The sequence below is a fragment of the Meriones unguiculatus genome, chromosome 12, assembly GCF_030254825.1.
Source record: "Meriones unguiculatus strain TT.TT164.6M chromosome 12, Bangor_MerUng_6.1, whole genome shotgun sequence".
NCBI lineage: Eukaryota > Metazoa > Chordata > Mammalia > Rodentia > Muridae > Meriones > Meriones unguiculatus.
This window is the reverse complement of record NC_083360.1, coordinates 92300667-92327216: the sequence shown is the minus strand read 5'-3', so window position 1 is coordinate 92327216 and position 26550 is coordinate 92300667. Positions and strand designations below refer to the sequence as shown.

At 37.2% G+C, this 26550-nt stretch overlaps 1 protein-coding gene across 1 annotated transcript in view; it reads left to right on the top strand.

The window, feature by feature from the left end:
- The window catches only part of Ppp4r3b (protein phosphatase 4 regulatory subunit 3B), a 51360-nt gene that overhangs the window by 8706 nt on the left and 16104 nt on the right, over positions 1-26550 (top strand). The window contains exons 3-10 of the mRNA XM_021659476.2: positions 4607-4705; positions 6393-7016; positions 12120-12197; positions 13639-13755; positions 14729-14845; positions 21899-22030; positions 23564-23666; positions 25550-25591. Of these exons, the coding sequence (XP_021515151.1) occupies positions 4607-4705; positions 6393-7016; positions 12120-12197; positions 13639-13755; positions 14729-14845; positions 21899-22030; positions 23564-23666; positions 25550-25591 (1312 nt within the window). The remainder of the gene's footprint in view (positions 1-4606; positions 4706-6392; positions 7017-12119; positions 12198-13638; positions 13756-14728; positions 14846-21898; positions 22031-23563; positions 23667-25549; positions 25592-26550) is intronic.

Genomic DNA, 26550 nt, shown 5'->3' with positions numbered 1-26550 from the left:
TGGGGTGTGGGTGTGTGTACACGGTGTGGGCGTCTCAGGTATTGCAGAAGACCGAAGAGGGTATCAGATCCTATAGCTAGAGTTACAGGCACTTAGGAGCTGCCCCATGCACAGGTGCTGGAAACCAAACTCTGGCCTTCTGCAGTAGCAAAAGTGCTCTGAACTGCTGAGCTCTCTCTCTACACACCCACTTGCACTAGTTTGTAAAAGAGATTTGAAAACACAGCTTTGGGTGTTTTAAGCAGCTGAAGCACCTAATAAATTTTGAAATAATTTTGGTGGCAAATTTCCCTTTTAAGGTATATAGTCTGGAAGAAGGTAGAACAAAATTTACAGCTATTAGTTGAATATACAGCAAAGAAAAAAGATTGCATTGAGGGTTTGGGAAGATGGGTCAACTGATAAAGTGCTTCCTGTACACATGAAGAACTAAGTTTGATCTTTGCAACCCATGTAAAAAGGCAAACATGGTGGTCCGTGCTGGAATCCCAGTGCTAGGAAGAGGGTCAGAGACTGCTCCCTAGGGTTTGCTGGCCAGCTGCTCTTATCTGTACCCACCAGATACCCTTCTAGAAAAAGGTGGGAATACTTGAGGAAAACATGAGCCCAACTTTTGACTCTCGCATACAAATAAAAAGTTGAAATTAAGACCTGGATTAGTTAGAGGTCATTCTTTATTTACTGATTACATCTAAAACATTTTTGTTTTACAGTGCTGAACATTGAACTCAGGGTCTTACACATTATAACAAGTGTTCAGCTACTGAACTTTATATTTCTTTTGTTTGTTTTTCAAGACAGGATTTCTCTATGTAACTGATTGTCCTAGAACATGTCAGGTATGCCAGGCTGGGCTCAAACCCAGAGATCTGCGTTCCTCTGCCTCCCGAGTGCTGGTATTAAAGGTGTGTGCCACCCCTTCCCGGTTGAGCATTATATTTAATACCAAGTCATAATATTTCTAAGTACTAGTCAGATGAATGGTTAATAAATATATTTTGTTGGGACTGGGATTTAGTGATTAAAAGCACTTTGATGAGAACCCAGGTTTGGTTCCCAACATCCACATGACAGCTCAGAGCTGTTTCTAACTCTAGATCCTGGGAATCTAATGCCTTCTTCTGGCTTCTATAGGCACCAGAGACACTTGTAATGGACATATGTGCATGCAGACAAAATATTCATACACATAAAATAAAAATAAATTTTAAAAAATTATGTATGTCCTTATGGATTGTGTTTTTAGTTTGTTTGTTGTTGGGCGGTGCTTGCCTGGTTTGGTTTTTGAGCAGTGTGGGTAAACCTACCATCAAACTAATCTAACCAAGCATCACCTTGGATATTGATCTGCCTTCCATCTCTCAAGTGCTGGGATTGCAGGCTCACCCAGCTTATGTGTATGCTGGTTAGTTTTTGCCAACTTGACACAAGCTGGAGTCACTGAAGAAGAAGTAACCTTGACTGAAAAATTGATTCCATCAGTTGTCTGGTGGGCATGTCTGTGGGGCTTTCTTGATTACTGATTGATGGGGAAGGGCCCAGCTAACTACTCAGTGCCACCCTGGGCTGTATAAGAGACTGAGCAAGCCATAAGCTGCTTTCCTCCGATATCTCTGACTGATTTCCTGCCTTCAGGTTCCTTGCCATGTCTTACTATTTTGGCTTCCTTCAGTGATGGAAATTAACTCTCTTTTTCCCATTGTTTTGGATATGTAGTTTATCATACCAACAGAAAAATAGCTAAGACAGCATGCTACTAGGGGGTCCAATCCAGGGCTTCATGCATGCTAGACATTCTACCAACTGAGCTACATCCCCAGCCACATTTGTCATTTTTTTTTAATTTAATTAATTTATTGACACAGCTTCTCATTATGTAGACCAGGCTGGCCTTAAATTCACAGAGATCTGCTGACCTCTGCCTCCCAAGTGCTGAGATCAAAGGCTTGCACCACCATGCTGGTTTCCCCTATATTTTTAAAGTAAAATTTTATTTTGTATCCAAAACAACATTGTTCATTTTGTTAGATTATTGTTTGATCGTGTGTATGTGTGTGTTTTAATTAAAGTCTAAGTTGTAGTTTCTTATTACAGGGTTTGACAACCTAACCTTTTAAAGGTAGGGACAGAATAGAGGATAATCTATGAAGAATAAATCTTAGGTTATTCTTTCTGCAACTGCTGATGGACCACATTTCCTCAGCCTCCCCATATAGCACCAATATTCAAATGCCAGAGACTATCAGGGACCACATTCTGCTCTCTAGCACTCATTTACTCTCTAGGCCATACCGTAATGCAAAATGCATTTAGTCCATCTTAAAACTCCCTAGTCTTTTATAGTTTGAACACTTTTTTCAAGTTCAGAGTCTCTTCTGAGATTCAAAGCAAGTTCTTAACTGCAACTCCCTGTAAAATTAAAAAGCAAATTACATCCATTCAACTTGAAATGGCATAGAATATATAGGATCACTACAAAAGGAGGGAGGATTCGTAGCTTAGGGGGAAAATTCTGGATCAAGGCAAGCTAAAACACCGTGTAGCTCATGTCTGATGTCAAAGGACTTAAGTGGCTTCCCCTCTGCAGTTTTGCTCACTGCTGCTTGTGGGCTGGTTCCTCTCTGTGTGCAGCTTTCCTTGTCTGATATCCCGTATTTCTAGCGACTTCAACATTGAGGAGCAGGTCTCTAACACAACTCAGGACTCACTTCTAGAGCTTCATTCAGTGACCTCTCAGGGCTTCTGTGCAGGAAGTCCCCGCCACACACCAGCCCTCAGAGGCTTTCTCAAACCACAGAAGATTTTATGGCTGTATTTACTCTTGTGTCCTTCATGACACTAAAGCCAGCATCATGCACATAACACTGCCAAGATCAGCCGTCAGTTTGAGGTGGAGCCCCACAGTCATATTTGTAGAACCTTTTGTTGTTTCTGGGACTAAAAAAGGAAAAAGAAAAAGGTGGGTAGGGCCCACCTGTAGTGGTTTGAATGAGAATGGTGCCCATAGATACATATGCATATACTTAAATATTCGGTTTCAAAAGCCCACTTCATTGTAGTTAGCTCTCTTTCTGTCGCGTGTTCATGGATCGGGCGTAAGCCTTCACTGCTTCTCTATCTAGCACCATGCCTGCCCCGCATAAACTCTACTACTATGCTATGGAACCATGAGCCCCAAGTAAATGCTTTCTTTTATAAGTTGCCTTAGTTGTGATTCTCTTCAGAGCAACAGAAAAGTAATGACATTGACAGCAGCAGCCTTCCTTTTATTCCAGTGCAGGACAAGCTTCACCTTAAGATCCTTTTTCCTTTTAGGGGAAGTCTTGTACAGCATTGAGTTTCTTAGTGCTCTTTTTCTTTTCAAACACTAAGTTCTGTAATTCTTTTTAACCCATTTACCCTTTTTCATTGTATTCTTGCATGAGAATGTTACTAATAACCATGTCATAGAGTCAATATTAGCTATTAGGCTTGAAATCTCAGGGGGTTGGTGGGAGCATCATAGTTCAATACGTCAGGCATATTTAGCATCAGACATGTTCTCAGGACAAGAATAGAAAGCAGCCACACTTTACCAAAATATTACAAGACTGGTCTCTAGCCCAGTTAATATTGTTTCCCTCTGAAATTTCTTAACCAGGCCTCCACAGTCCACATAGCTCTCAGCGTTACTCTGTCAAGCGCCTACTATGATGGTCCATAAAGCTCTGCTTACAGCAGCAACTATATTTCTATATTCTTCTAAAAAAATATACTCACATGATCGGTTTCTTTACAGTAGTAATCCATTCCCTGGTAGCAGAATCTATGTTAGTTACCTTTCTATTTCTGTGATAAAAAAGCAACTTACAGAAGGGTTTATTTGGGCATATAGTTCCCAGAGTAATGAGTCGATCACGTTACAGTGGGGAATCATGGCAGCAGACAGACTTGGGAAGAACAGCTCTAAGAGCTCAGGAACAAGCTGGGAATGAGGCAGGTATTGGAACCCTTAAAGCCTGCACCCAATACCAGAAAGGCCGTACTTCTTAAGCCTTCCCAAACACCACCTACTGGGCACCGGGTATTCAAATGTCACAGGCTATGGGACACATTTACCATTCAAAACACCACACATGCAAGCGTTCGCACACAAAATAAAAATAAACTTTTTCTTAATTTTTTATTTATTTTTTTAAATAAACTTTTATATAAATGTCAAATTAGCGTTAAACCTAAATTTGTCTGAAGCATGCTTTTACTCAGCTGATAATTAGTTAAAAAGAAAGTTAGGCAATGTAAGTTGATGAATGGAACGGCTGACTTTCCAGACAGCAAAGTGGATGGTTGGGAGGGTCTACAGTCTTGCTCAAGAAGAATTAAGAACGGTTACCTAGAGCTTACTAACCCACTTGAGCTTTTTAGAAAATTGCTGTGTCATCTTTAATACCAAAGCTTCTCTTTCAATGGGAATATGTAACAAAACTTTAACGGCATAGCAAAATACGTCATAGTATAAAAAAGATACTTTATAGATGTACTTTATGTACTTTAAATGCCAATTCTCCCAACTTTTGTTTATATTTTGTAGTGAGATAATGAGACATATTTTTATTTTTTTCAACAGGATACTTTAATTGTTTGGTCAGAAGCTGAAAACTATGATCTGGCTCTAAGTTTTCAAGAAAAAGCTGGCTGTGATGAGATTTGGGAAAAAATTTGTCAAGTAAGGTTTTTCTTTTATATCTTTATAAATATTGTATGCATTATTTATTGTTTTTCTTTTCACTTCAGAAGTATCTATTAAACTATGGGAAGATAATAGGTTAAGATTTTAATACTTAACATGGATGTTTATGTGTGTATTTCTGGTGCTAGGGATGAAGTGCTCTGACACTGACCTATATCCTCAGTCTTGGATTTTTATTGTTTATTGTAACTTATTATTTTACTTAAAATTAGGAGCGGCAATAACATTATAATTTTTAATGTGAATGTAATTCAATTGGTAGAGTGCTTACCTAGTATACTGGAGACCTGGGTTTAGCTCCAGTGCAGGCATAGTGGCGAACACCTATAATCCCAGCAATCAGGAGGTAAAGACAGGAGGATCAAAAGTCTAAGTACATTCTCAGCTTCATTGTAAGTTTAAGGTCGGCCTAAGCAATGAGACCCTGTCTCAAAAGGGGAATGGGGAATGTACTGAGCAGTGTAATGTTCCTGTATAGCTCCCTCCCGGGCAATTCCTGCCCTTAGCTGCACATAATGCAGCCAGATTAGCACCTCACATTAATATGGAACATGAGTTGCAGTTAATACTCTAATATTAAGCATTATTATTATCAAAAACCCATGCTCAGTTTTAGATCTGAGCTTTTCCGTAATGCCCATTTTCTTTTCCCTTGATGCCACATTGCACCACTCATGTCTCCTTGTCATCTTAGGTGGTTTTTGTACACACACATGTACACACAACACCACCAAAAAGGACAAGAGGAAAGTTGCTTTTAAAAAAGGTCAGAAATGGTAGCACACATCTTCAATCCCAGTGCTGAGAAGGTAGAGGCTAGCCTGGTTTACATAGACATTCCAGACCAGCCAGGACTACTAAGAGAAGCCCTGTCTCAAAAAAGAAAGAAAGAAATTAGCAAATCTATGTCTTTTCCAGGCCAGTCATTTTCTTTTGGCATTACATCCTCAAGAAACTTTAGTTTAATTTCCCAATATATTTGATTATCAGTATTGCAGAATTTAACTAAAAAGTAGGGTCTGTAGATAATGAAATATTACTGGTCATCTATTCCAGTTCATCATCACCTTATATGATGGAACGTCACAGAGCAGTGTCACTCACAGAGTTTACAAGGCTCCCTTTTGCCTTTGTCAGGTTCTAGAAGGAGAGATAGCCTTGATAAGTAAGGTTCTATCCTTTCAGGCATCTGGTGTAACTGTGCCAGTATTATTTCTTGCTCTTAGTGTTTGAGGCACACAGCATTGGGGTTCTCTTATTACATAGTCTTCTAGTCATTCCTTTGCCCTCTGTTGTCATCTCTCCTTTCCACTTGTCTTCTCCCCACAGTGGGATTATGAACAATTATGAACAATCCCGCATTTGCTGGCTGGCTGGCTTCTGGGGATTCTGTTGAGTTGGGGTCCTTAGGCTTGTATGGCAAGTGTTTTACCAAGTGAGTCATTGCCCCAGTCGTGAGAATGTCATTTTCTGAACTAGACTGGTCTAGAATGCCCGATTCTATTGCCTTAGCCTCTCAAGCACTGAGGTTTCAGGTAAACTACTGTGCTCAGTGCTCAGTGCTCAGGGTATTTTTACTTAAATTCATTGGTCGGTGATTTGATTCCAGAGTATAAAGTTACTTTGTATGTTAAGATAACCGGCTGTACTTGGGTATTTTTAGGTTCAAGGTAAGGATCCATCAGTAGAAGTCACACAGGACCTCATTGATGAATCAGAAGAAGAGCGATTTGAAGAAATGCCAGAAACTAGTCATCTAATTGACCTGCCCACATGTGAACTCAGTAAACTTGAAGAGATTGCTGACTTAGTTACCTCAGTTCTTTCCTCACCTATCCGTAGGGAAAAGCTGGCTCTGGCCTTGGAAAATGAAGGCTATATCAAAAAACTGCTGCAGCTGTTCCAAGCTTGTGAGAACCTAGAAAACACTGAAGGCTTACACCATTTGTATGAAATTATTAGAGGAATCTTATTCCTAAATAAGGCAACTCTTTTTGAGGTAATGTTTTCTGATGAGTGTATCATGGATGTCGTGGGATGCCTTGAATATGATCCTGCTTTGGCCCAGCCAAAAAGACATAGAGAATTCTTGACCAAAACTGCAAAGTTTAAGGAAGTTATTCCAATAACAGACTCAGAGCTAAGGCAGAAGATACATCAGACTTACAGGGTACAGTACATTCAGGACATCATTCTGCCAACACCATCTGTTTTTGAGGAGAATTTCCTTTCTACTCTTACATCTTTTATTTTCTTCAATAAAGTTGAAATAGTCAGCATGCTGCAGGTAAGTAAATTATTTCCCATAATTATTTTCAAGTGTCTTGTTCCTAATAATTTAAGCTGGTGATAAAGGTTTATTTACTTAAATATTCTGTCAACCATAGAAAACTGTCCTGTGGTTTTTTGTTTGTTTGTTTGTTTGCTTGCTTATAAAGAATAAGTTTTACTATAAAGTACTTTTTTATTACATTTACTGTATTTGTGTATGTGGTGTGCATGTCAGAGGACAGCTGGTAGGAGTTGGTTCTATCCTTCTAACATGTTGGTTCTATGGATTGAATTTAGGTCAGTAGGCCTAGCAGTAAGTGCCTTTACCCCACTGAACCATCTCACTGGCCCTGGGTCTCTTGAAACCCAGACTGACCTTCAACTCACGGTGTAGCTGAGAATAGCTCCTAATTACTGGGATTACACACTTGTACCACTCCTGACCCTACCTATCAATTTTTCATTATTCTTCAGTAGTGGGTATGAAGAAAGTTAAATTACATATTGGGTTTCTGTTACATTAAGTGGGATCTGATGTTTTTTGCTGGTTTCTTCATGTTGTTGTTTGGCTGGCCTTGAACTCATGACTTTTCTCCCTTAGCTTCTTGATTTCAATGATGTTACCTACTGTACATTCCAGGATGCTGTTTCACTTGTAGACAAAAACGTCAGCATCAGGAAACTGGAAATGGAGTCATAGTGTGGAGTTAATGTAAAGGATGTCAGCTTCTCAGATGTAGCTTTCAAATGATTGCTTGACTTGATATTTGAGAAGGGTTTCCAAACCCACAATAGTAAATCGTAACTTTTTTTATCTTGGAAAAATAAAGTCTAGAGATAAAGCTCAGTGATAGAGTACTTGCTTTTTATGTGCAAGGCCCTGATTCAGTCCCTAGTACTGCCAAAAATAGTTTAAATAAGTTATGTAAACTAATCTGTAAATATTTGTAAATTTTTTATGTCATTTTTCATATTTTTTAAATTTCTATTTGTGAAATCTGATATAAAGCAATGCTTTAAAGGAATTTTGTTTTGTTTAGGGTTTTTTTTGGAGGGTTGGGGTTTTTTTGTTTTGTTTTGTTTTTATAAGGCTTGGTGGATGTGACCTGAAACTTACTAGTTTGACTACACTGTCTTTGAACTCTTAATAATCCACCTGCCTCGCCTTCTCAGTGCTGGGATTAAAGGCTTACATTACCATACCTAGCCAAGAAATTTTTGTTTATGTATGATCTATGAGGTGCATTTTGTGAAATTGTTATTAATTTTGAACTATCTTGCCCATGGCCAGCCCCTCCCTATTGACAGAGTGGCAGGAGAGGAGGTAAGGAGTCAGTGAGAGAGGAATGAGTCAGGTACAACGGTCAGGAGAATCATGCTGCTCTGCCGGACTAGCAATCAGGTTGCTTCTTTATTTATATACGTTTCACAGAACAAAGACAGACTAATGATTATCCAAAAAATGCAGATGATATCATTTTGTCACTGGAGATCTGTTTGATTTTTTATTACATGTCCAGGGTCCTAAGTTCAGTCACAATTAGAAAGTACAAATAAAACAGATTTTATTTTTATTATTAGCTCTATAATTCCAAGTCAAAGAATCTAAAGAATGTCTCCATCAAAGTTAACACATTTATTATATAACAGTCTGCTTTTAGGCTGGCAGTATTTGCACTTTTAAAACACTCCAGACAAACAGAAAATACCCATGAACCAATCTTTTTAGGACTAGCAAATACTAATACCTAACTCCTTTTACTATATCATTTCATCATCTATGCTATAAAGATCTTATTTATTGATAGTTCTGTTCCTTCAGAGGTCATACCGTGTATGAGCCCCTGTCTTTGAAGTGCATTTTCAGAGAGCTCTGGGCACACTGTAAAGAGGCCTTGACTTGCTAACTCACCAGGCAGAGTCTGTCAGCTGTCTTGACATTGCAGTATTTGAGTTTGCTTAGAGGCAGATACCCCGAGAACATTCCTGGAGTAACGGCCTTAATTAGAAACTTCTAGCTCAGTGCTTATTACACTTGCTAGGGAGGGCATAGGAAGCTTTCCAAATAGGCCACATAGAATTTCTTCCCTAAAAGCAGAAGGGATAGTAACTTCCCTAAAAAGGCATAAAATGACTCATAATATAAAAAGTCCCCAAGAATGCAACACAGAGACCAAAACTGAAAGTGAGAAACAGAATGACAACGATCACAGCATTTGACTCAGCTTTGCTAGAACTGTGTCAAACAGCTGTGCTGGCTTCACGACTTTCTGCTGTTTCTGCTGTTTGTCTAGGATTTACCGCTTAATTATTTTTCTATGCCTATAGTGACACTGAAATCTAGTTTCCAAAGTGTAAGAGGAGGAAAAAAATTAGACTAACAACCAGTAGACTGTAACCCTCCTTAAAAGTTGATTTCTATTATTTTCACTTGTACCTGTGTGCACGCATGGATGTATGCATGTCCTGGCACATACATGCATATTAGTGCTGAATGTTTATTTTCTAAAGCCTAGATCCAAGGCTTCCAGGAAGAAATTTTTGGCCAGATACTAGATGTTTCCAGATACCATTCTAACTATGTAGTTTGTGTACCTCTATCTTTTTAAAAATATGTTGCCTGAGTTAAATAAGGCAAATGAGATTGTACACATTGTATCTCATTGAACCAAAATGAAGAACAGATAAAGAATACCCAGTTGGGTTAGTTATCTGAAAAGTACTTTAAATAGGTTATGTAAACTTACTTAAGTGCTCGGATTAAAGGCATATACCACACCTGCCTTCAGATGCCTTTTAAAAGCATACAGGAAAGTTTTAGACCCTTTTCATTATCATTTGGTCCTTTCCAGATTGTGACTGGTCCTGCTGCCAATAGCTAGAATATAAGAATATGTAAGAGTAACTTTATTGTTAAGATTTTACTGTTTTTGTAATTCTATGTATATGTGTGTCTATATATGGGTTTGTGCATATGAGTATAATGTTCAATAAAGGTCAGAATGGGGTATAGAATCCTTTGGAAGCAGGAGTTATAAGTATTTAGTTGCCTGAGGTGAACGGCAGCTAAACTGGCCTCGGCAGTGCAGTGCACACCCTTACTTGCTGAGCCCTCTCACCTGTCCCACGTAACTTTTTAAAAGCCATTTACTCAAGATACCTGGTTCCTAACTCCACTTCTGCCACTCACTAACTTGAGATAACCTATCTCCTAAAATCTAAAATTGGACAGGACAGTCTCCAAGTAGTGTTGTAAAAAGCCTGACGCCATTTGCATGTTTCTAAAAAGATAATTATCTTTGTTTTACCTGTTTTTACATTACTATGAAGAAAAGAGTTTGATTTATACTTCTGTTTTGTTCTTATTTTTGTTTGTGGTGCTAAGTTTTAATTTCATGGTTAGAAATACACTCTGCCAGTGAGCTACGTCCCAGCCCTGATTTAGAACCTCTTCCCCACAGTTTTGTTTAGAAAAGTAGCCAGATAGACTATGACAATTATGTCTTATTTAAAAAAAAAAAGCTTTTAAAACTCACAGAAAAGAAAATTTTTCATGATCTAATGTGATTATTTTAAAGAGTTAGAGAAGGACTTAGAAAAAAAGCATTCCAACTATGAGCTTTAAGTTATCTATTATTTTCTTCCTAATATGTACTCTGGAACATAATGCTTTGTACCTTAAAGAAATCAGAAAAATGATACTATGAATTGGAAAAATATACCGGGAATCCGAAAGCATTCTCCTAATGAACGTACTTGAGATTGCTTTTATGAATAGTTTTTGCAGTTATGACTGTCACCTTACAAGTGTTAGTGTACAAAGAATTTAGGGGAAAAAATTGTATTAACAAGACATTGGAACTTTCTTCTTTGAAAATATTCTGAAAAGTTAGAGCTGGAGAGATGGCTCAGAGGTTAAGAGCACAGGGTACTCTTCCAGAGGTCCTGAGTTCAATTCCCAGCAACCACATGGGTGGCTCACAACCATCTATAGTGGGATCTGGTGTGCAGAGTACATGCAGACAGAACATTGTATACATAATAAATAAATCTTCTTAAAAAATACTCTGAAAAGTTTAAAAAAATCTTTGGGAGGAAAGAATGAAAATTTAATCTGGGAGATATGTGGGAAGAAAAAATTACTATTATGAATATTTTAGAACATGTTAATTTAAATTAATAGAAATTACAATTCACAGAGAAGGGTTTTGAAAATATAATGAAACCTTAAAAGCACCATACTTTTAGTAGCTGGGTTTTGTTGTTGTTGTTTTAGCATCTAAAATGGATTTCAATATTATGTAATTTTACTTTGTAATTTTTTATTGTAGAAAATATAGGTTAAGCTGAAGATTACTTGCTTCACTAAAACAATGACAGTTGTGATGTAAACCTCCTACATTTTAGACATACAAATTTATATAAAAAATTCATCAATAAAATTTATAATGAAAAGGGGTTATAAAAATAGATACATACTTGGTCTGGGGTCATAGTTCAGTAGTAGATTACTTGCCCAGCGTGCACAAGGCCTTGGGTTTGATCCTTGGCTCTATGTATTCTTTTAACAAGCACGTAGGGAAATTAACACCTGTCTTTTAATACTCCAAGTCATTAGAATGCAGTTACCATAGTGATTTTTTACTTTATTTTACCCCTGGCACTCTAAGTTTTCCCATGCTCAAGACTTTGTACCTGCTGCCGTAGCCCAGCTCCCTTCCCTGCTGTGCTTGTGCCCCGCCTTGTGCTTGTTCTTCTGGCACTATATGAACTGACAGTGAGAGCCTCGGGTTTATTTGAAGTGTGTTTAAAGTGAGTAAATAAAAACTGAGTTAGAAAAGCTATCAGAAAAGTAAAGGAATTCACTGTTCTAACTCTAGAGCTCCTGTTTGTTTGGCCTAGTCTTGTGTAGTGAGATTTCTAGGTGAGTATGTGTTGATAGATAACTAGGTTATTTCTAGGTATTTCTAGGTTTCAGAAAGCTATAAATAGATCCTCAAACTTTAGGTTTCATGATGAAAATGCTTTTTGAATGTTTTTCCTATACTTTGTATAAGGCATATACATAATGTAACAATACTTTGTTAATATTTCATAGCCATTATTTCTTCTCATGCAGGAAGATGAGAAGTTTTTGTCTGAAGTTTTTGCACAATTAACAGATGAGGCCACAGATGATGATAAACGGCGTGAGTTGGTAAGTTATTTAGTCATAGTTTCTAAAATTTGTTTTTACATATTTCAGAAAACTCTTTTAAGATGTGTCATTGTTTCTCCCCCAAGGACAGAACTACAAATATTTTTTATAGTAGTGTATATATATATGTGTGTGTGTGTGTGTGTGTGTGTGTGCGTGCGTGCGTGTGTGTGTGTGCGTGCGTGCGTGTGTGTGTGTGTAACAAAACAACAAAAGACATGCAAGGAAAATACTTCTAAAATAAGTGAATGGTAAAACATCTGATACCTTGGAAATGTTTAGAGTTTTTAATATATTTATAAAGAGGTTTTAGGAAGTTTGGAGTTTGTTTTGCTTTTGTTTTGAGAGTTAACTCTATTTTAGAGGTGAAAGAAACAGTTACTGTTTACCAGATGTTGTCTTCTTTGAAATGTCATCAAATTTATAGATTTTACACACTATTACAAGATACTAAAATTGGTGTTGGCCAGGCATAGCAGCACATACCTTTAATCCCAGTACTGGGGAGGCAGAGGCAGTCGGATCTCTGTGAGTTCAAGGCCAGCCTGGTCTACAAAGTGAGTTCCAGGACAACCAGAGCTACATGGGGAAACCCTATCTCAAAAAATAAATACATATACAGATGTGTATTTATTTTAAATATTTTACATACATATAATTTTAAATATTGTCTTTGGTAGTTACTTACTGGATTCCTAAGTTTTCTGGTTGTTAAATTAATATTTTAAAGTAAAGAACTATCTGTCTTTGTTAATGCTTAAATTTTTGTTGTGGTTTTGTTTTGTTTTCAGTTCCCTTGGTAACCCAGACAGTGTTTTTTGCAGAATGGTTTTTATGCAAAATGCCTTACATAGCATTTTATATTGCATTTAGAGAGGATCAATGTTTGAGAAATAAAGCTAAGTTTACTTTTAATATGTTGCTAGAGTTTTGTTGTGTGTGTGTAGCACACACCCATATATTTTATTTATATATATATAATACATGTATACACACATACATACTTACATACATATTATATTTTACAATTGGAGAAGTAGTGTACACATGCATAAGTGGAGGTCAGAGGACAAATTATGGGAGTTTTCCTCCCTTTCTATCTATCAAGTTCCAGGAATTAACAGTAACTTTACCCTCTGAGCCATCTGCTCTACCCTGGGCTATGTTTTTAAAGAGACAAAGTGTATTAACTGTTGCCCAGGTTGGCTTCAAATTCCTGACTCTCCCACCTCAGCATTCTGAGTGCTGAGAATGTATGCATTATAAGCCACTATTCTCAGATTAGCTTTTATTATAATTTTTAAATGTAAATTTCACGTATCACCAGGATATGTGAAAAGATACGATCCTTCGGAAGGATGAACTTCATACTCCGGTAGCTAATCTTATATTGTATCTGTTTTATTTTCCTGTTACTGACTTTATAATTTTAACCTTACAGGTTAATTTCTTCAAAGAATTTTGTGCATTTTCTCAGACATTACAACCTCAGAACAGGGATGCTTTTTTCAAAACATTGGCAAAATTGGGAATTCTCCCAGCTCTTGAAATCGTAATGGTAATTAACGTTGTTTTCTTGTGCTTTGGAATTTGTTGTATTGTGGACGGTAAAATATTTACATAGTGCTGACTTACCGTGTAGTCGCTCATCTGATGCTGAGTCGCCACCAGAATCCGAGTTAGCAGACTTGTACCATCAGTGCTGGTGTGTTTTTGTTCTTGTTATCGTCGTCGTTTTCGAAGACTGTTGTCTTTCCTTGAGTGACACTGTTTCATAGAGTTGGGTTGGTTGTCTTCCCTTTTTAGTCCAGTTAGTAGAGTGAGGACATAGTGAACCAAAGGCCCTACACTTCCATATGAGTGAGAGTAGGGTTATAGTTGTCAGATTTCAGTTACATGAATTTGGTTCATAGATGTTCATATAAGAGATTTAAATAATAATTTTAATGAATAATTTTAAAATAAGTGACTTATGAAATGTATCTTTTGTTTCGTCATGTCTGTGTGTTTATGTGGATGTATGCCACATGTGTGCCTATGCCAGTGAATTATAGGTGTGCACTAATATACTCAGCTCTGTGCTGACTCTTATGTATAAACTTTTTAAAGTTGGTAAAAAAAAAAAAACATTAAAATTAGTACTGAGCTGCTTTCAAATGATAACATTTATAGAAAGAAAGGAGGAAGCAGAGCAAGTAGTGCATACCTGTAATCCTAGTACTGGGGGAGGCAGTGGCAGGCAGATCTCTGTGAGTTTAGGACAGCCAAGGCTACACAGAAAACCCCTGCCATTAAAAACAAAAAAAAAGTTGAGGGGGAGTAGGGAAAAAGAAAAAGATATTTTGATTCAGTTTGAGGTCTTAATTAAAAAATTGGAAGGTAAAAAGTCCATCTAGGGAAGAAAAGGATTGCAAGGTGAAGTTCAGTGTTAATCTAAAAACCTGAGAGGTTATTCATGAATTTGAAAGAGAAGAGGAGAATGCAAAAATAAGCTCTGTTATCAGTCTCTAACCTTGCTTTCCTTTTATCAGGGCATGGATGATTTGCAAGTCAGATCAGCTGCTACAGATATTTTTTCTTATCTGGTTGAGTTTAGCCCATCTATGGTCCGAGAATTCGTGATGCAGGAAGCCCAGCAGAGTGATGATGTAAGTAATAATGGTGCAGTGGTATGTGTGTCCCCAGGAAAAATACTTACTGTGGCAAGACAATCATAGTCATAACCTTAAATTTAAGAATATAGGGCTAATGAAAAACATTTTAAGCCCTTAAAGCTATGCAGACCAAGTAATTATCTTATATAACTGAGAATTTGTTTTTATTTATACTCATTTTTTATTTTTAAATAGAAGTGAAAGTTGAATAATTAGAAAACTGTTGTGTTTTCTTACTATAAAAATATTTAAAATTTCCCCTTAAACTATAGCAGGGACAAAATGAACATGTAACTGAAGTTACAGATCTGCCTGCCTCTGCTTCTGAAGTGCTAGGATTAAAGGCATGTGTAACATTGACCAGCTAGTGCATTACAGTTTTATGTGTTCTGTCTGTCTCTCTCTCTCTCAGTCTCTCTCTCTCAATTTTCAAGATGGGTTTCTCTGGGTAGCCTTGGCTGTCCTGGACTTTTTAGACCAGCCTGTCAACATCTGCCTGCCTCTGCCTCCCCGAGTGCTGGGATTACAGCCACTGTGCCCAGTTTATGTTTTCTCTTAATGTCTGTTTGTATTTTTACTTTCCATCTGTCTTAGTTGATTCCAGTGTTTCTTGGTTTAGGTTTTTGTTGTTTTGGTTTGGTTTTTATTTTATGGTTTGTGTGTATATGTCAAGCAGGTACCACTGGAGGGCCAGGAGAAGTCATTAGATCCTTTGAATGTAGAATTACAAGCAATTGTCAGCCACCCAACTGTGGTGCTGGGAACCAAACTTGGGCCCTCTGCCTTTGTTTTGAGATGCTGATCATGTTCACTAGCCTGACTAAAGTTATAGCCCTTTCTCCCTCAGCCTCTCAAGTGATGCAAATTTGTGTCACCACCACTGTTTCCATTCGTTACAAAAAGTTTGGAGTGGTGCTGTAGTTTATAGGTAATAAAGAAGTAATATTTTGGGAATGGTGTCTCACATCTCACCGCTTATTGGGGCCTGAGACAGAAGGGTTGCCATAAGCTCGAGTCCTGGACTTTCTTACATGCACTATGGAATAAGACATGGTCTGAACCATCACTCCCACTGACCCCCATCTCTCAAAAAGAAAAGAAAAAAAAAACTTAATATAAGTATGTTAAGTATAAGTGGGTTTTTTGGTTTGGTTAGGTTGGGGATATTTGTTTGATTGTTTTTTTAGAGGGGATTGCTGGTTGGGTTGTTTGTTTGTTTTCTGGGGAGGGTGTTGTTGTTTTTGGTGGGGTTATTGTTGTTGTAGTTGTTTTTTAGATTTTCATTTATGTGTAGAGAAGTGCTACATTGTTATAAAGAACAAAAAATCCCAATCATTTTCTGCTTTATCACAGTAAACACCCAGGACCCAGATATTAGGATGAAAACCTACTATCTCAGAGAAGCAGAGAAAGCACCCAGCTGACCTTCCTATTCAGCTCACATCCCTAATGAAAAAAGGAAAAATCCAAAAGCCATAAAGCTTCTTCTTCATGCTGTCTTAAATACCCTTTTCAATGTCTGTCAGATGGTTATTTGCTCTGCCTCTTGATCTAGGCTTAATTATATTTAGCTCTTGGATTAAAAGTGTGTGCTAGGGCTGAGCCAAACTTCCAAGTAATTGTTTACAGTAAACAGAAAGCTCTTGGTTTTTAAAGGTTTGTGTTGGGGCTGAGCCACTCCACAACTAGAAACAGATTTTTACAGTTCACAATCTCCGGTTTCTCAGTGGGATCAAATATCCTGCAACAGTGGTGTGTATTTGCAAGTACTCCAAGGCCAGAAGAGGGTATCCAATTCCCTGGAGCTATAGTTATATAGGCAATTTTGAGCTGCCTGATATGGGTGCTGGGTACTGAATTCTGATCTTTGGAAGAGAAGGACCTGCATTGAACTGCTGAGCTGTTTCTCCAGATTCAATGCTAGTTTATTATTGTCTCACTGTAATACTCTTCGTGTCAACCTTTATAGAAGATAACTTTGAGGTTAATATTTCTATTGAAATTAATATTTTATCTTTGATGCTTATATGATCAAAAGGCATTCATCTTAAAGGCCATAAATTTCAACTCATACCATGATAACCATGAACAATAACTTAAAATTCTTAATTCTTAAAAATTTGATTTGTTTTCATTAGCAATATTTTCCTGTTTATATTTAATTTAATTTCCTGTTTATATTTATATTTACATGGAGATATAGTAGAACTAAGTTGCCGTCCTTGCCCCCTCTCTTTGAGACTAGGGTCTTACGTTGCCTAAGTTGGCCTTGAGTTCATGTGCTCAAGCAATCCTCCCACCTCAGTAAAATGTCCAGTGTTATTCACTTTCTCTCTTCCTGTAAGATAGGGTCCTAAGTATTCCAGTTTGGTCTCATTCTCATTATGTAACTGAGGTGACCTCAAGGTTCTCTAATTCACAAGTGATTGGTGTGTGCCACTATGTTCCATTTGTGCATGGAAGGGAGCACATCTCTGGCTTCAGGCAATATACTGTGTATATATGTATGTATATAAGCATATTGCAGCATCTTCCTAAGGTTTATAATTTTAAGCTGAGCATGATGGTGCACACGCAGAATCAAAAGTTCATATCCAGCCTCAGCTACATAGTGAAGTTGAGGCCAGTCTCAGAAGGAGAAGAGGAGGCTCAGTTTTGTAATTTGAAATTCAGTCTTTCAAGATAGATGAAGTATAAAAAGTTATTGTTGATTTTTTTAAGATTAAATATTCTAGGCTGGGCATGGTGGCATACACCTTTAATCCCAGTGCTTGGGAGGCAGAGGCAGGTGGATCTCTGTGAGTTCAAGACCAGCTTGGTCTACAGAGTGAGTTCCAGGACAGCCAGGGCTACACAGAGAAACCTTGTCTCAAAAAAAAAGAAAGAAGGAAGGAAGGAAAGGTAGGATGGATGGATTCTTCGTATTGGTTCTATATTAGACCAATAATGAGCTTTAAGAAGGAAAGAGGGTCCTTGAGCATCTTCACTTTTTTGGCCCACTACATTTTTGCAGCATAATCCTACTTATTCTATCACTTTGAATATAGCATTTGTGCCACTTTGAGGGCAGGAAAGGTGAAAAGGGAATGTAATTTGCCTGTACTTTGATTGGGTGGTTGATGTTTTGTTGTTCCCGGACAGAGCTGACCTGAAATTTCTGATATAGAGCACACTGGCCTCGGGTTTGTAGGTGGCACTCCTGCCTCTGCCTGCTTTGCATGGGAGATTATAGGTGTCTGATACTCAGAATTTTTCTTCTATTATTACAGATCGGTTTTAGCAATGTGAATTGCAGAATATTTATTGCAGCTGTGTCTATCCAAGCTAGGAAGATTAGTTGAGCAAAAGTTGCTGAAGTTGTATGCTATCCTGAAGAAATAAGATAGTTCTGCCTGAACTTAAAGTTAGCTCCAAGAATACAGGCCCTTTATATAACGATTATTTACAAAGCATTCACATTTATTAGGAGTTATGAGCAGTCTAGAGATTATTTAAACTATGTGGAGGAGACAAGTGTGGTGGCATATCTCTAATCATAGCACCCCAGAGTTTGAAAGCAGGAGACTTGTCAAGATTGAGGACAACCTGAACTACATAGCAAGTTTCAGGTTAGCTTGGGCTGTCAAGTCATACCCTGCCTCTAAAAAGTGAACCAACATTGGATATTACAGATACTAAACCTTTTCATGTTATTGTAATCATCCTAAGATTTTAGCATCTGCAGGAGTTGATGGTCTTGGGACCAAGCTTGCCTTTTCAGGAACCAAATAGCAACTATGTTACTTTTAGGTGGATTTGGTAGTACATTTCATTAGACTAATTTTAATTGATGAGCTGAGTGCCTCTGGGATAGCATTGTATCATAACATCCAGATCTGCAGTTCACTTGAGTTGGGAGCTGAGTCTTACTGAGCTGATATAATCTAGTTCATTTATTCTAATAATGGGGGTTAGCATGTATCCTACAGCTTACCTGACTTCTCCTCCTCCTGTCTTTTCTTTTATAATACTGTTGTCTGACACGTTGTCGATTTTTTTTTTCATGTTTTGCTTATTTCTGGCATAAGGGTCACTGAATCTTGGTCAGAAGCAGAAACCTGATTTGATTTTTATTTTTGAAGCAAACTGTGTTGTACTTCACTGGGTCTTATTTGGGATTGGGCTGTTTGTGGATTCATGTCTCTTTATTGCTTTCTTTTGTAGTTGTGTCTCACTAGATTGAGACCAGAATTTTTGTTTTTAAACAACTCGTCTCCAGCCTTGGTAGCACTCGCCTTTAATCTTAGCACTAGGAAGGCAGAGTTAGTTTAAGGCCAGCCTGATCTACTTGGTAAGTTCCACACCAGTCAGGCCTACACAGTGAGACCATATTTCAAAGAAGAATTTAACTCATCTGACAGGTTTAGAAACAGTCCTGCTTGAAGGCATTTTTATTTATTTAATTGTTTTGTTATTTATTATAAGAATTCACTATTGGTAGACTGGGAAGGTTCAAAAGCCCGCCCCATTCCTGGTTTTCATGTTCTCTCACTCCCCCCCCCTTTACCTCTATCCCCCTTCCCTTTTCCCCCTCCCCCCATCTGTGCTTGTGGACCAGATATAAGCTTTCAGCTGCTGCTCCAGCACCATGCTGACCTCCTGCTGCCATGCTTCTCCCATGATAGTCATGGACTCTACTACCCTCTAGAACAATAAGGCCCAAATTAACTGCTTTCTTTTATAAGTTACCTCAATCATGATGTCTTAAGCAATAAAAAAGTAACCATGATGGGGGGATGGAGGGAGGCTGGTAATGTATCTCGGTAATAGAGTGCTTGTCTAGCTGTGGGTACAATCCCCAGTACTGCAAAAAAAGAAAGAAAAAAAAAAGTCCTTTTTGGTGAGAAGTTTGGTGGAATTTGTTTTATAATTCTTTAATCTATTGCTTTTTTAAAAATATTTTAATTTATTTTGTTTATGTGTGGGTACATGCATCCCAAGGAGACATATGAAAAGTTGGCTCTCTTCTTCCACCTTGTGGCTCCTAGAGATCATACTCAGTTCATCAGGCTTGGTTGCAAATACCTTCACCCATAATTTCATCTTGCTGAACCCTAAGTCAGTTTCTAATGCCTTGACAAAATAGATTCAGTGGTTTTCAAATTTTTAAACACGGTAGAGGATTGAACTCCAATTTTCAATAATTAATTTCTCTGACCTTGTTTAGTTTTCCTAGTTGTCTACCAGCTGTTTGTGGATTCATGTCTCTTTATTGCTTTCTTCTATAATTATTTCTCATTAAAATGAGACCAGAAAAAAAATTTAATTAACCTGTCTACATACCTTTACTCCAAGCATTATAGAGGCAGAGGCAGGTAGATCTCTGTGAGTTTAAGGCCAGATGAGGCTACATAGTGATTTCCAGGTCAGCCAAGGCTACATAGGGAGACCCCACCCCACCCCAACCCCCCATCTGAAAAGGAAAACAAAACGAATTCTGCCAGGTTTTTAAAGAGAGAAAGACTATGTTTCAGATGTGGGAGTGTGTCTAAGCCCTAGCTACTTGAAGGATAGTTTGAGCTCAGAGTTCAAGACTAGCCTGGGAAGCTTAGCAATTCTCATCATTTAATATTTTCCCAGCATTGGTCTCATGCCTTTTCATTTAATCCTGTGATGTTTTGTTTAGAGTAGTCTAGCAGTGGTGGTTGTCCATTTATTTATATAATTATAGCTTGAGTATGTCGGAGTTACATCATCTAGGTTTGTATACCTGCCTTAGTTATTTTTCTACTTCTGTGACAAAACACCACGACCAGGGCAAGTTTATTTTATTGGTGCTTATAGTTCCAGAGGCTGAGTCCATGACCATCATGGAGTAGGGTAGGCAGCAGGCAGGCAGGCAGGGATGGTAACAGAACAGTAGCTGATAGCTTACATCACATCACAAGCACAAGGCACAAAGCTCAAGCCGTGGAATGCCATGACTTTTGAAGCCTCCAAACCCATTTCCAGTGACACAACTTTTCCAATAAAGCCACACCTCCTAAGCCTTCCCAAACAATTAAATCTACTGGGGAACCAAATACTCGAATACTTGAGCTTATGGGGCCATTTTCATTCAAACACCATAATAATCATGCAATGTCCATACAACAGCAAAAAAGCCTAAAACAGATTGCTTAGAATATACGTTTGATGATAGAGCATTTTTCCTTTGACATGACAGTCACTTTCTGTCCTACACTAATAAAAATAGAGGGTAGAAAAGGTAGTTCAGCCAGTAAAGTGCTTGCCATGCAAGCATGAGTACCAGAGTTTGGGTTCCCAGAACCTATGTGCTGGGTAAATGGAAACAGGATGTCTGTGTGAATCAAAGAAACCCTGCCTCAAAAATTATATGTAAGCTTGTCATGATAGCACATACCTTTAATCCCAGAACTCTGGGGACAGAGGCAAGTAGATTTGTGTGAGTTCAAAGCTAGCTTGTCTACATATCAATTTCAGGACAGCCAAGGGCTCATAGTATCTCAGAAAAACAACCAAAAACTAAAAGGAAAAAAGTAGAGGAAGATACTCGACATTAACTTTAGACATCTGTATACATGAACACTGCACACACAAACACAGTAAGAATACAAACTTATGTGACAATAATCCTGATATTAGTCACTTTATGACACTGTTCTCAGATCTTGTAAAAAGTTGTGTGCTGAGTTACTGCTTGGCCCTTTTCTAGGAAGAGTTTTCTGTTTAAAGATTGAAATGATTGGTTTTTGGGTCACATGTTCTGTGATCATATGTGTTTGATCAATCTCTTGATTTATACCTGGAGTTAAGACCTAGGATGGTAACAGTAAAATAGTCATGTTCTCTCTCCCCCTCCCTTCCCCCCTCTCTCTCTTTCTCTCTCTGTGTGTGTGTGTGTGTGTGTGTGATAGAGAGAGAGAGAGATTTCATATTTTTAGTACTTCGAAAAACCAGAAAAAAAAAAACTTTAAATAAGCTATTCTGTGCTTTGTTTTTTCTGTGCTCTGTGTGTTGGTCTTATGGAAGCATACTTTCTTTCAGGATATACTTCTTATTAATGTGGTGATTGAACAAATGATCTGTGATACTGACCCCGAGCTGGGAGGTGCTGTTCAGTTAATGGGACTTCTTCGTACGCTAATTGATCCAGAGAACATGTTGGCTACAACTAATGTAAGAACTCACACTGAGACTAAAAATGCTTTGGCCTAATCCATCTTAAATGGTTTTATAATAAGGTTTTTAGAAACATTAAATACTTGGATAAGTATTTGCTTTTAAAAGCAATGGTATTTTTCTAACAATTAATTTTTAGTAAATATAATTCCTTTTTTGTTAACTTTTTCTTTATTTACTGGGGGTTAGAGGCTATGCATGGAGGTTCAAGAAGAACTTACAAGTGTTAGCTCTGTACTTCTAACTTAGGGGACCCAGGAATCAAACTCAGGCTTGATCATGCTTAGCAGCAAGTGCTTTTACCTGCTGAGCTACCCCACTGGCCCAGAAATACTAATTAGAGTAAGAATTTAATTTTTGTTCCTTGGGTTCTGTGTGCTAACTTATTTTTTAAAAGTTGAGCATAGCAATGTGAACCTACTAATTATGCTTAACTGTATTTTAAGATGCCAAATAGGGTGACAAATTTTATTTTACCTTATGTTATCACAGTAAAAAGCAATAAAATTGACATAAACTAAAGGTTGTTAATTATGTAAATCATGAAAGGTTCAAGGAAGATCCCAGAATATTAATAGTGGTTATTTCAATATAAGAGACCACCTTTCCTTAATAAAATTCTCTCATAATTAGAGAATACATACATTATTTTAAAATGGTTATGTTAGTTGGCCTAATCATTTAATAAACACTGGTAGAAATTAGAAATTGTTTTCTAAATTACAACTTTCAGTCTTTAAGAAACATTTGAATTTCATCTTTCCATTTAGTAGCTTGATAAATTTCATCAGTACTTTTGCAGATTTAGATAGGCAGTGAAATGTAGGACCACAGTGCCTCTTACACAGGCATGCGTGCCTGCACGCACACAGGGAATGAGCACACACGGGGAATGAACCCAAGACCTTGCACATACTAGTCAGATGATTAGGCACCAAAGTGCATTCACAGTCCTCAGACTCCAATTTTTAATCACCTAAAGCATTTAAAAATCATAATCCCCATGCTAGAAAGATGAGTTGGTAGATGGGAGCATTTGGTGCTCTTCCAGAAAAAGAGCAGAATTCAGTTCCCTGCACTCATGTTACAAGTTTATGACTACCAAGGAATCCAGTCTCCCTTCTGGCCTTTATTCACACACACACATACACAACCGGAATGAAAAGACATTTTTTTAAATCGTAATCCTCACAATTTCCACGTACCCAATGTGTTCAGTGGGTTAGTAGTCTCCATTACACTTCAGATAGCAGCCTTTGAAAAAAATTGTTATGAATTTCCCCCAAAAAACTTTCTTTTTTCACTTTCACTTTTATTTAATGTCTGTCAAATTTCAATTATTAGACTTAATATCTGTAGAATTCAGATTGAAGTATATGTATCTACATTGGCTTCTTTGACTCTAGGTAGTTTGGGATTCTTTCACATTATCTTGAAGGACTTGTTAAGAGTGTGGCCATGACTGCTGATTCTTGAAGATATCTTTAAATACTGAGGTGATAAAGTATTCTTTTAAATATTTTATTTCAGAAAACTGAAAAGAGTGAATTTTTAAATTTCTTCTACAACCATTGTATGCATGTCCTCACAGCTCCACTTTTGACCAATACGTCAGAAGACAAATGTGAGAAAGGTAAGTTCTCTTATTTATGTGCTTATGATGGCCATAAAGCATTACTTGATGCTTTATATGACAGGGAAGTAAGTTATTACTGAAAGGTTTAAAGTGCATTATGAAATCATGATTGTCCTTTGTTCAGAACTATCAGTGCATAATATGTGGTACAAGGATTTGCTTCTTAGTATGTATTTTTTGTTGCCTTTCCATATTTGTTGCCTAAGTTATACTCATAACTTACTAATGCCAGTTTCTTGTTTATGAATTAAAGTAGAATGGAAACAAAGATAGTTTTGAAGTAATCTGAATACAGAACTGTTTAGGCATTTGTAGCTGTATAGGCCCAATTTGGCATCAGTTTTTGGTTTATTACAATAAACAATGAAAGGAAGCCATAGCCAGATGTGGTGGCAACAGTATTATAATTTCAGGACTGAGAGGTGGAGGCAAGGAGGATCAGGAATTCAAAGCCAAGCTTAGCTTAGTGCAAGGCTAGTCTGGACTAATGAGTCCCTGTCTTAAGGAGGCGGGGGAGTCAGTCAATAAAATGTGAAAGAAATTAATAAAAATTATAACAGGCATACCTTATCTAATAACTCTAATTGCTTTCTGATTATATACCCTAAGAGGTATTTTTACATTTTCATTGTAGGTTCAGGACCATTACTGTATTACTTACTATAGGAAAAGGAACAGATTGTAGAGTGTCTGTATAATGGAAGACTGCAGTTAAAATAATTGAAAAGAATGTTGATGTAGCAACTTAGTTATTAAAAATGCAAAGTTAAGTAAATTTAAAAGGGCATGTTCCAGAAGATTTTTGTTACAGTATGTAAGTTAAAATACTGCATTTTAATGTTCATTTTAGCACTTCTTCCATGGGCAAAATATAGCTAATTCTATCAGTAGATACTTATATAATACCTTTATCAAAATTAACTTAGCATACTTCTTTTCTGATTAAAAAAGAAAAACTAGAATTGGGATTTTCTGTGTACCCCTTCACCGTCTCAGGCGCACTCTACTATAGTCTGCAGTTCCTGAGGTTCTACCCAAGAGTTTCTGTCTTTTGTGTTGGCTTGTGTTCTTATGGTGTATGTAAGATATTATTTTTCAACTTCAAGGTTGATTTAAATTTACTTCTGTTATCGGTATTACCCTATTTTTATAGTAATATCTAGATTTCTTAGGTACTTTAAATCTCGTATCGTATCTATGAGTATTAGCATTCTTGTTCCTGTGTACATTTGTTTCACGCTTTCTCCAGTTGTAAATAATGCTCCTGTAAACATTCTTACATTCCCTGTACAGATGAGCTTATATGTGCTCTAGGAAGAATCATTTTGCCAGGTACATATTTTTAGCATAAATACATTGTTAATGTATGTGTTGCTCTGAGAGTTTGAACTTCCAGTATTTTGTGTTTTTTTAATACATGATGGCAGAAACATATCCTAATTGTTATGTTGAATAAAAGAAAGTAAAATAATATTTCTCAGTCTTGCTTGTTTTTAATCTCACTTTTTTTGTCAGAGTGCGTTCACTGTTACTATCTTTTTTTCCAGTATTTGTGAAACCAGACTATGTAGGCTGTCACTGTGTAGACCATGCTAGCCTCAAACATAGCAAAATCTGCTTGCCTGTCCTTGCTGGGACTAAAGGTGTGCACCATTATGCCTGGCTCACTATTAGGTTTTAATAATCTACCTCTGCACCTAACTCTGTAAAAGACATATAATATTTGGCCAAAGCAAGCAATTTAATAGTTGTTATGAAATTCAAAAGAAATTATGAATGAAGATGTGTGTATTGTAAAACATGAGGTGAATGTAAAATATTGTTAACTGAAGTACTGAAGTAGGTGATTTTTTTTTTATTATTATTTTTTTTTTTTTTAGATGATATGCTTGGATCTAACAAAACCAACACAATTTGCCCTGGTAAGTATATATTCATAATTTATGAGTACAAATTATGAGTTTTTTCTTAATTAATACATATATTTATGTGGAAATAAGAAAAATCTTTTTTAACATAAAAATAAAATCCAAGCACAGATTTGCTTTATTATTAGAAGGAAGCAGTTGTGCTTTCTAGCTCTGAAAGATGAGAAACAGATTGCTTCCTCTGTAAATTTGATGTTGTTTTTGATATTGTTTTGAGGAATCATTAGTTGTAAGTTGGTAATGTAGTTCTTACATTTAGATGTTACTGACTGAGCCAAACATCAGCACGGTACTGTGCACACTGCCTGCCTCTCCTTAGAATGTGCACTCACGGTGGCGGCCTGGTAATATTGATGCTGCCCGCTTTTACCATTACATTTTTTCTACCAGGCATATCAAAAGAAACAACAAACCTCTAGAAGAGCTTTTACTTCTAGAGAATGTTCAGAGATTGAATTAAAGTGATAGATCACTGTTTTAAATATCTTTTGTACGGGCCTGGAAGGATGGTACATTTTCATGAAGCAGGGTGTCTAGAAGAGCAACCAAAAGGTAGCTTCCGTGATCCTAACGTCATGAGTATATTCAAGATTGTTACTGATGAAATCTCAATGGCAAAGTGTTTGCTTGATACTTAAGTAGCAGAACTAACATTTTCTTAATGATGGAATTTTTTTAATGTTGACTTGCATTGGGAGCTGCCAGGTGTCTCAGTTGGTAAAGAAACTGACACTTGGTCCTATGTTCTGGTCTCCAGATCCCAAAATCTGCAACCGCAACCATGTCTGTACTCACACACATGCAGAAACCAATTTAAAAGAAATGTGCTTTGAGCGGCTTCAGACAAGAACTTTGAGGTCTTTCCTCTTTGTTGTACCATTTCGTGGATTTGTTCATATTTGCAGTGGTAGCACTAATAAAGGAAGAATTTTTAGGAAAATGTCAAAGTGACA